At 42.6% G+C, this 11,640-nt stretch overlaps 1 protein-coding gene and 1 non-coding gene across 2 annotated transcripts; both read left to right on the top strand.

Moving 5' to 3' along the window:
- Positions 1–1,951: 1,951 nt before the first annotated feature.
- On the top strand, positions 1,952–2,021 carry trnap-ugg (transfer RNA proline (anticodon UGG)). The gene has a single exon. It is a non-coding gene; the product is annotated as a tRNA-Pro (tRNA).
- Positions 2,022–7,625: 5,604 nt separating this feature from the next.
- On the top strand, positions 7,626–10,114 carry LOC135518395 (chondroitin sulfate synthase 3-like). The gene has a single exon (XM_064943562.1). The coding sequence runs from the start codon at positions 7,644–7,646 to the stop codon at positions 9,213–9,215; it is 1,572 nt and encodes a 523-aa protein (XP_064799634.1). The 5' UTR covers positions 7,626–7,643; the 3' UTR covers positions 9,216–10,114.
- Positions 10,115–11,640: the final 1,526 nt, after the last annotated feature.

Here is an 11,640-nt window from a genome sequence, read left to right as displayed (position 1 = left end):
TAGGGCTGCAGCAGTGATATGACATGGTTAGGGCCAGTAATATGACATGGTTAGGGCCAGTGATATGACATGGTTAGGGCTGCAGCAGTAATATGACATGGTTAGGGCCAGTAATATGACATGGTTAGGGCTGCAGCAGTAATATGACATGGTTAGGGCCAGTAATATGACATGGTTAGGGCCAGTTATATGACATGGTTAGGGCTGCTGCAGTGATATGACATGGTTAGGGCTGCAGCAGTAATATGACATGGTTAGGGCCAGTAATATGACATGGTTAGGGCCAGTAATATGACATGGTTAGGGCCAGTAATATGACATGGTTAGGGCTGCAGCAGTGATATGACATGGTTAGGGCTGCAGCAGTGATATGACATGGTTAGGGCTGCAGCAGTAATATGACATGGTTAGGGCCAGTAATATGACATGGTTAGGGCCAGTAATATGACATGGTTAGTGCTGCAGCAGTGATATGACATGGTTAGGGCCAGTAATATGAAATGGTTAGGGCCAGTAATATGACATGGTTAGGGCCAGTAATATGACATGGTTAGGGCCAGTAATATGAAATGGTTAGGGCTGCAGCAGTAATATAACATGGTTAGGGCTGCAGCAGTGATATGACATGGTTAGGGCTGCAGCAGTGATATGACATGGTTAGGGCTGCAGCAGTGATATGACATGGTTAGGGCCATTAATATGACATGGTTAGGGCTGCAGCAGTAATATGACATGGTTAGGGCTGCAGCAGTGATATGACATGGTTAGGGCCAGTAATATGACATGGTTAGGGCTGCAGCAGTAATATGACATGGTTAGGGCCAGTAATATCCTGTGTGGCTCAGTCGGTAGAGCATGGCGCTTGGGCCAGTAGCGTCGTGGGTTCGATTCCCGCTGGGACCACCCATATGTAAAAGTAGTGGCCCCAGCCGACTTGTAAGTCGCTTTGGACAAAAGCGTCTGCTAAATGGGATATTTATTTATTTTTATTTTTTTTAATATGACATGGTTAGGGCTGCAGCAGTAATATGACATGGTTAGGGCCAGTGATATGACATGGTTAGGGCTGCAGCAGTGATATGACATGGTTAGGGCTCCAGCAGTAATATGACATGGTTAGGGCTGCAGCAGTGATATGACATGGTTAGGGCCAGTAATATGACATGGTTAGGGCCAGTGATATGACATGGTTAGGGCTGCAGCAGTAATATGACATGGTTAGGGCCAGTAATATGACATGGTTAGGGCTGCAGCAGTAATATGACATGGTTAGGGCCAGTAATATGACATGGTTAGGGCCAGTTATATGACATGGTTAGGGCTGCTGCAGTGATATGACATGGTTAGGGCTGCAGCAGTAATATGACATGGTTAGGGCCAGTAATATGACATGGTTAGGGCCAGTAATATGACATGGTTAGGGCCAGTAATATGACATGGTTAGGGCTGCAGCAGTGATATGACATGGTTAGGGCTGCAGCAGTGATATGACATGGTTAGGGCTGCAGCAGTAATATGACATGGTTAGGGCCAGTAATATGACATGGTTAGGGCCAGTAATATGACATGGTTAGTGCTGCAGCAGTGATATGACATGGTTAGGGCCAGTAATATGAAATGGTTAGGGCCAGTAATATGACATGGTTAGGGCCAGTAATATGACATGGTTAGGGCCAGTAATATGAAATGGTTAGGGCTGCAGCAGTAATATAACATGGTTAGGGCTGCAGCAGTGATATGACATGGTTAGGGCTGCAGCAGTGATATGACATGGTTAGGGCTGCAGCAGTGATATGACATGGTTAGGGCCATTAATATGACATGGTTAGGGCTGCAGCAGTAATATGACATGGTTAGGGCTGCAGCAGTGATATGACATGGTTAGGGCCAGTAATATGACATGGTTAGGGCTGCAGCAGTAATATGACATGGTTAGGGCCAGTAATATCCTGTGTGGCTCAGTCGGTAGAGCATGGCGCTTGGAACGCCAAGCGTCGTGGGTTCGATTCCCGCTGGGACCACCCATTTGTAAAAGTAGTGGCCCCAGCCGACTTGTAAGTCGCTTTGGACAAAAGCGTCTGCTAAATGGGATATTTTTCTTTTCTTTTTTTTTTTTAATATGACATGGTTAGGGCTGCAGCAGTAATATGACATGGTTAGGGCCAGTGATATGACATGGTTAGGGCCAGTAATATGACATGGTTAGGGCTGCAGCAGTAATATGACATGGTTAGAGCCAGTAATATGACATGGTTAGGGCCAGTGATATGACATGGTTAGGGCTGCAGCAGTGATATGACATGGTTAGGGCCAGTAATATGACATGGTTAGGGCTGCAGCAGTAATATGACATGGTTAGGGCCAGTAATTTGACATGGTTAGGGCCAGTAATATGACATGGTTAGGGCCAGTAATATGACATGGTTAGGGCTGCAGCAGTAATATGACATGGTTAGGGCCATTAATATGACATGGTTAGGGCTGCAGCAGTAATATGACATGGTTAGGGCCAGTAATATGACATGGTTAGGGCTGCAGCAATAATATGACATGGTTAGGGCCAGTAATGTGACATGGTTAGGGCCAGTAATGTGACATGGTTAGGGCCAGTAATATGACATGGTTAGGGCCAGTAATATGACATGGTTAGGGCCAGTAATGTGACATGGTTAGGGCTGCAGCAGTAATATGACATGGTTAGGGCTGCAGCAGTGATATGACATGGTTAGGGCCAGTAATATGACATGGTTAGGGCCAGTGATATGACATGGTTAGTGCTGCAGCAGTAATATCCCATGGTTAGTGCTGCAGCAGTAATATGACATGGTTAGGGCCAGTAATATGACATGGTTAGGGCCAGTAATACGACATGGTTAGGGCCAGTAATATGACATGGTTAGGGCCAGTAATATGACATGGTTAGGGCCAGTAATATGACATGGTTAGGGCTGCATCAGTAATATGACATGGTTAGGGCTGCAGCAGTACAAATCCCTAATGTTCCGTGTCGCTAAACTGGAGTAGAGTGGTACTGTTCCATCAGGAGGGCTGCATTCCATCAGGAGTAGAGAGGTACTATTTCATCTGGAGTAGAGTTAGTCTGATCCATCTGGAGTAGAATGGTACTGGTCCATCTGGAGTAGAGTTAGTCTGATCCATCTGGAGTAGAATGGTACTGTTCCATCTGGAGTAGAGTTAGTCTGATCCATCTGGAGTAGAATGGTACTGGTCCATCTGGAGTAGAGTTAGTCTGATCCATCTGGAGTAGAGTGGTACCGTTCCATCTGGAGTAGAGTGGTACTGATCCATCTGGAGAAGAGTTAGTATTCTCCATCTGGAGTAGAGTTAGTCTGTTTCATCTGGAGTAGAGTGGTACTGTTCCATCTTTAGTAGAGTGGTACATATCCATCTGGAGTAGAGTTAGTCTGTTCCATCTGGAGTAGAGATGTACTGATCCATCTGGAGTAGAGTTAGTATGCTCCATCTGGAGTAGAGTTATTCTGTTCCATCTGGAGTAGACTGGTACTATTCCATCTTTAGTAGAGTGGTACATATCCATCTGGAGTAGAGTTAGTTTGTTTCGTCTGGAGCAGAGAGGTACAGATCCATCTGGAGTAGAGTTAGTTTGTTCCACCTGGAGTAGAGTGGTACTGTTCCATCTTTAGTAGAGTGGTACATATCCATCTGGAGTAGAGTTAGTCTGTTCCATCTGGAGTAGAGATGTACTGATCCATCTGGAGTAGAGTTAGTATGCTCCATCTGGAGTAGAGTTATTCTGTTCCATCTGGAGTAGACTGGTACTATTCCATCTTTAGTAGAGTGGTACATATCCATCAAGAGTAGAGTTAGTCTGTTCCATCTGGAGTAGAGTAGTACTGTTCCATCTTTAGTAGAGTGGTACATATCCATCTGGAGTAGAGTTAGTTTGTTTCGTCTGGAGCAGAGAGGTACAGATCCATCTGGAGTAGAGTTGGTTTGTTCCGTCTGGAGTAGAGTTATTCTGTTCCATCTGGAGTAGACTGGTACTATTCCATCTTTAGTAGAGTGGTACAGATCCATCTGGAGTCGAGTTAGTCTGTTCCATCTGGAGTAGAGTTTGTCTGTTCCATCTGGAGTAGAGTGGTACATATCCATCTTTAGTAGAGTGGTACAGATCCATCTGGAGTAGAGTTAGTCTGTTCCGTCTGGAGTAGAGAGGTACTGATTCATCAGGAGCAGAGTGGTACCTCTTCATCTGGAGTAGAGTTAGTCTGTTCCACCTGGAGTAGAGTTAGTTTGTTCCATCTGGAGTAGAGAGGTACTGATTCATCAGGAGCAGAGTGGTACATATCCATCTGGAGTAGAGTTAGTTTGATCCATCTGGAGTAGAGAGGTACTGATTCATCAGGAGTAGAGTGGTACATATCCATCTGGAGTAGAGTTAGTCTGATCCATCTGGAGTAGAGAGGTACTGATTCATCAGGAGTAGAGTGGTACATATCCATATCCATCTGGAGTAGAGTTTGTCTGTTCCATCTGGAGTAGAGAGGTACTGATTCATCAGGAGTAGAGTGCTTCCAGAGTGTTTCCAGTGGCCAGGGCTTAAATGCCCGACACGTTTTCCATTTGCTAAATGTTTCTTGTGGGCCCTCACTTCATGTTGCCAAATTGCTTCTCTGTGCAGTTCTTTCATTCGAGAGCTTAAAACCATTAATTTGCAATTTAAGTGCAGTTACGAAAAAGGAAGCTCGGTGCCGTAATGATAGGGAACAGAATCAAGCAGTGCTGCTCGAGGCGCTCCACTTCAGGTGACCCAACATTGGTCGATGTGTTTTATTCTCTGGCTTGTTAGTTCTCTTTGAATAACAAAGTGAATATCCAGGAAAACAGTCAGGCTTTATTAGTTATCTTTGACTAACAGTGAATATCCAGGAAAACAGTAATATCCAGGTCAAATCGCAGATGGCTACCAGCTATTCCTTTCAGAAGGTGATAATGTAATAAGAAAATAAAACATTTGGGAAGTCACTATATTAGAGTCATCTTTTTTTAGCACAGTAAGTTGTTTTGTTTCCTCCAACCCCCCTTGACTTCAAAACAAATATTCTAAAACCAAACGTTATAAACTACGGAAACCCCTCACTATGTTAATGAAGACACATACCCTACCTCAAATCAAATCCAATGTTATTGGTCACATACACATGGTTAGCATATGTTATTGGTCACATACACATGGTTAGAAGATGTTATTGGTCACATACACATGGTTAGCAGATGTTGATGTGAGTGTAGTGAAATCCTTGTGCTTTTAGTTCCGACCATGCAGTAATATCTTAACACGCAATCTAACCTAGCAATTTCACAACAACTACCTTATACACACAAGTGTAAAGGAATGAATAAGAATATGTACATATAAATATATGAATGAGCGATGGCCGAACGGCATAGGCAAGGTGCAGTAGATGGTATCGAGTACAGTATATACATATGGTATGAGATGAGTAATATAGGGTATGTAAACATAAAAGTGGCATTGTTTAAAGTGGCTAGTGATACATGTATTACATAAAGATGGCAAGATGCAGTAGATGGTATAGGGTACAGTATATACATATGAGATGAGTAATGTAGGGTATGTAAACATAAAAGTGGCATTGTTTAAACTGGCTAGTGATACATTTATTACGTACATTTTTCCATTATTAAAGTGGCTGGAGTTGAGTCAGTATGTTGGCAGCAGCCACTCAATGTTAGTGGTGGCTGTTTAACAGTCTGATGGCCTTGAGATAGAAGCTGTTTTTCAGTCCCTCGGTCCCTGCTTTGATGCACCTGTACTGACCTCGCCTTCTGGATGATAGCGAGGTCACCAGGCAGTGGCTCGGCTGGTTGTTGTCCCTTATGATATTTTTGGCCCTCATAATATATATCTATGTTAATGAAGACACATACCCTACCTCATAATATATATCCGAGCTTCCTTTTTCGTAACTGCACTTAAATTGCAAATTAATACATACCCTACCTCATAATATATATCTATGTTAGTGAAGACACATACCCTACCTCATAATATATATCTATGTTAGTGAAGACACATACCCTACCTCATAATATATATCTATGTTAGTGAAGACATAATATATACTATGTTAGTGAATACCCTACCTCATAATATATATCTATGTTAGTGAAGACACATACCCTACCTCATAATATATTATTAAAATGAAGTGCAGTGCTTCATCCAATATGGCTAACAATAGACGCTACACAGCACAGGGAATTGAAAACATCCCTGCACCACTCCAAGCGGTGCACATTGGATCCAGTGATAGGGTGCAGCAGATATGTAATTATCAGTGCAGTTTAATTAACAGCTCAATTAGTCTGGTCGATGGAGAGGGCAAAGGGTAATAATGGCTCACAGCGGAAACCTCTGTTGGCAAACACTGAATTAGCCAGCGGTGTCCTTGTATACATCAGCTATGATTAAAGAACATTGCGATATAACATGGGCCACACGTCTTACAGCAGTTATTGACTGGAACGTAATACATAAAGCATATAGGTAGAAATGAGCTGGTCAGTGTTAAGAGGATCAGCATACTAGCCCGTCACAACATGTTGTGGAATAGCTTATACCGTGTACATTTTGGATGGATGTGTGGACATTTCAATGTCATTCATTTTCTGGGCATTATGTACATCCCAAAATCTGTTAATTTTACCTCAAGTTGGGGTAAAAGGGAACCAAGTGTTGAACCATTCGACATCTGTTCTTCTTTAATATGGATTTAGATTAAGCAGTATCATGTATAGGTTTTTGGAAATGACGAATGTTCATATTATTTTAGGTCTCCTATCTATCCCTTTTTGTGAAGTTGAGTAGGAGCGTATTATGTAGTTAACTTTTGTGCTTCAGAGTCATTTGACACAGCAAAATAGCTCAATGTATAAATTGGGCTGAGGAGATTGGAAGTGATTACAGGTTCATGATACAGCTCGTCTCTCTTCTCTTTATCTGGCTATAATCTGTCATGGTCCTTCAATACATTTCTACTACCGATTAACTCTGTGTATGCTTTCAAACAATCCCAGTGTTATTCCGTTTAATTAAAATGATTAAGACACAGGGATAAATATCTTAGCGGAGTAATTGGTTTCTCTCTAAACCAAAATGATCTCCTTTCTCCTATCTTCCCGGCAATTACCATAAAAACGCACAAGTAACTGGGCATTTTCTAGAACCTTTTATCACAGCGCATCAAAAGGGTAATTGACTGCTTCTTGTAATGAACACTTGTGCTCAATTCCATCTTTGAATCTTGCTTGTTTTATTGGGAACCTCTCCTGAGCTCTCCTAGCTGGGAAGCTCTACTGAAAGGCTATTATGACCAAGACAATGTGCTGGCTATCAGTATACCGGTTATTAAGCTTTTACAATCCGTACATTAAGCTTTGCTTCAAATTAGTATTTAAAGTAGTACACACATTGAGATCCATTAAATTATTCAAACAACACCTGCTTTGTTCCAGGGAATCTGCCTTTAAATAGATCAGAGAATGAGAGTCTGTTCTGTTATTGTATCCATAGACGTCACACTAGACATTCCATTATCGACATGTGCTGACCATGGTGTGTTTTGGTCTTTCCTCAGATGCAGCAGCTCTTCTACGAGAATTACGAGCACAACAAGAAGGGCTTCATCCAGGAGCTCCACAGCAGCAAGATCCACAACGCCATCACACTCCATCCCAACAAGAGGCCTGCCTACCAGTACCGGCTACACGGTTACATGTTGAGCCGCGACATCTCCCGGCTACGCTACCGCACCATCCTCCTGCACCGCGAGGGCCTGGCCATGAGCCGGCTCAGCAATACAGAGGTGCAGTGGGAGGATCAACAGCTGGGGGCGCCACCTTCCTACACGCGCTACCAGCCCGCTGAAAGAGGGGACGTCATCGAGTGGGACTTCCTCACTGGCCGACATCTGTACTCAACGGGGGAGAACCAGATGCCCCGACAGGGCCTCGGGAGCCTGCTTCGGGCTGCCCTGGAAGACACGGTGCTTCAGGTCATGGAGATGATCAATGAGAACTCCAAAGCCCGCGGGCGTGTTATCGACTTCAAGGAGATCAAGTATGGCTACCGCAGGGTGGACCCCATGCATGGGGCTGAGTACATTCTGGACCTACTACTTCTGTACAAGAAACACAAAGGGCGCAAAGTGACCGTACCTGTTAGGAGGCATGCGTACCTGCAGCAGTCCTTCAGTAGGCCCTTCTTCAGTGAGTCTGAGGAATTGGATGTTGTTGAGCTGGTGGAGGCCATCAACACTGAGTCGCAGTCGTTCTCTTTCCTCTCCAACTCCCTCAAGATATTCTCGCCTTTCCAGTTCTCTGAGTCGACCAGGGAGATGCGCGAACGCAGCCAGAGAAAGGTCAACATCCTGGTCCCGCTGACAGGCAGGTACGACATCTTTCTCCGCTTCATGGAGAACTTTGAGAAGATCTGCCTGATCCCCAAACAGAACGTCAAGCTGGCCATTATATTGGTGGACAACGACAGCAACCAGGACAGGGAGAAGCACTTGGACTTGATCAAGGAGTACAGCAACAAGTATCCCAAAGCAGACCTGTCTGTCATCCCCATGACGGGTGAGTTCTCCCGGGGGCTGGCTCTGGAGCTGGGTTCCTCGCAACTTGACAATGGCACACTGCTGTTCTTCTGTGACGTGGACCTAGTCTTTAACGGGGACGCCCTGCAGCGGTGCAGGCACAACACCATCCAAAGGAGACAGGCTTACTATCCCGTTGTCTTTAGTCAGTACGATCCTAAAATTGTCTACGCCGGCAACACCCCTGACGATAGCAGCTTTGTGTTCACCAAGAAAAGTGGGTTCTGGAGGGATTACGGCTTTGGAATCACCTGCATATTTAAAAGTGACTTGCAAAAAGCTGGCGGTTTTGATACGTCGATCCAAGGCTGGGGGTTGGAAGATGTAGACCTGTTCACAAAAGTGATTAACTCCGGTTTAAAAGTGTTCCGCAGCCAGGAACCAGGAATCGTCCACATTTATCACCCTGTTCAGTGCGACACTAGCCTTGAGCCCAAGCAGTACAAAATGTGCCTAGGGTCTAAGGCAAGTACTTATGCATCTTCGATGCAGTTAGCCGAGCTGTGGCTGGAGAAACACTTGGGGGTAGGCTACAACAGAACTTCCACCTGACATTCCTGTTCTCCGTGGCTCCTCAATGGAGGTTACCTCAGTTCTGCATGAGTGCAGACAGCAATGGACTGTGCGTGCTTCTATGTGAGAGAGAAAAAGAGACCAAACTGCAGAGAGAAAGAGAGAGAGAGAGAGTTCAAGGGTACGCTCAATTATCTTTGGTGCAATTTGTTGTGTTCCTCTGGTGATTTGTGTCATCGATTCTCTACAGCGTCTTCCAAAGGACATTGTAATGCCTTTACTCACGGCTTGTTGGGAACTCTGATGTGGTTTGTTTCATTCCTATTTCCGTTGTTATCACGCGATTCACATGTATGCCTCAGGACCACATCTTTTCATCACCTGGCCATCTCCAATGAATGTGTTCTTAGCAGCCTTCCGTTGGATTAGTTGCACAGAGCGCCCCTCGCCTACTGTGAAAAGGACACTGACAACATCACCAGAGAACAAAAAGCAGTAATAATGTTGATAATAATACTGAAACAATGACAATAATGTTAATAATAAATGTACTGAAAGTACCACAAATGTGCTTTAAAGCTCCCAGATGGGAAACAGACTGTAAACTAGAGTTTTCTAATTCATACAAAGAACCCAAAGTACTTCATCCGCAGTATTTTTTAAAGAAGCGTGTGAATAATTTTGATGATTGTATCTTTATTTTCTAGTCAAAATATTTACATGGATTTCAGGTACTGGATACCATCCAACATTTGCTGTGTTCTTAATCTCATTGCAAAGGCCCACTTTCTGTCATTCTGTCTGATATGTGACCATGCTTCAATGAACAAAAAGGCATCTTGTCGCCATTAGCTTTGTGGCTTAGAAGTCGTTCAGTTTGCTGGCAAGAACAACTAAGGTATATTAAAATGGGTTATTTATAATAAAACAAATGTTGAAATGCATACTTTTCATATCTGTGTTTATTCTAACTTATAACACTGCATTTAAACCAAAAATTGATTTAATAAGTGTGTATATACATAAAATATGCGCACAAATTATTATATGAATAACATGCAAATTACAGATACAGTATAGTGAAATATAAATATCAAATTGCAGTAGTCATCACAAATTCAGCGGTGTATATTTTACCCAAAAAATGATATTTTAGTGTTGTGTTCATTAGTCCACTGTTGATACAGTCCCAATGGATTGTGCATATCAGCATAACCGTTTGAATGACAGACCACTTTCAGTTAAAATCTTAAGGGTAATGAATATGCGATTTCAATTGTTATGATGCAATTTGTATTATCATCACACTTTTGGATTTGAATTGAAAATGCTCTATCTTGAAAACCTTTTGGGACCATATATCATCAGTGGACTAATGAACAAAATACTGAAAGATGTTTTTTTTATATATATATATATATAAAATATCCTGTACAACTATTTTATTCATTAATTCCATTAATAACTTGTTTGAAAGCAAACTGACCTCAAATACTGCCTTCAAACAGCTCAAATAGTTTCCCTAATTGATTAATCATGTGCAGTCCTCATCCATCGACGTTATTGATAATTGTCTTGTCTATTCCATACACACCACAAATCAACAACAATCTAACAGTTCATTTCCTGTATCAATTTTCAACATGGATTTCATATCATCTCCAGTTAAACAATTATATGGAGAAGGACAAGTTGTAAGTAATGGCTCAGGTAACTGTTAGCCGCGGGGCACAAACAGGCTGAATTTAACGCTGTTTTGATGTATTTTGTCAACGTATTGTTACTGTAACGGTTTTCTATATGTGAAGGAGAGTCGGACCAAAATGTGGCGTGGCTATTCAGATTCATGTTTAATGAAAACAATGGAAACACGAATCAATACAAAACAATAACGTCACGTGAAAACCGAAACAGCCTAAACTGGTGTAAACTAACACAGAACAGGAACAAGGACATAAGGACAATCACCCACGAAACACTCAAAGAATATGGCTGCCTAAATATGGTTCCCAATCAGAGACAACGATAAACACCTGCCTCTGATTAAGAACCACTTCAGACAGCCATAGACTAACCTAAAACACCCCACTAAACTACAATCCCAATACATGTGAAAAAAATCCCAAGACAAAACACACCACATACAAAAACCCATGTCACACCCTGGCCTGACCAAATAGATAAAGAAAACACAAAATACTAAAACCAGAGCGTGACAGTTACGTGGAATCTACATGGAAAATACATTGGATTTGAATGATCAACATAAGCTGTTGCTTTGAGGGGGACATTTCAACCACAGGATTATGTCATCATGCTGACCAATTTTCAACATAAACAAACCTTGTATAAAATATGTTGGATTTTTACCTTTAAAACCATGTCAGATCTTTAACGAGTATATACACTACCACAAAATAAACAATAAGCTGGGCAGCACCTCCTACTGGAGAACTAATCTATC

This window comes from Oncorhynchus masou, chromosome 28 (genome assembly GCF_036934945.1).
Source record: "Oncorhynchus masou masou isolate Uvic2021 chromosome 28, UVic_Omas_1.1, whole genome shotgun sequence".
In the NCBI taxonomy this organism is placed as follows: domain Eukaryota; kingdom Metazoa; phylum Chordata; class Actinopteri; order Salmoniformes; family Salmonidae; genus Oncorhynchus; species Oncorhynchus masou.
This window is presented reverse-complemented; position numbering and strand designations above follow the sequence as displayed.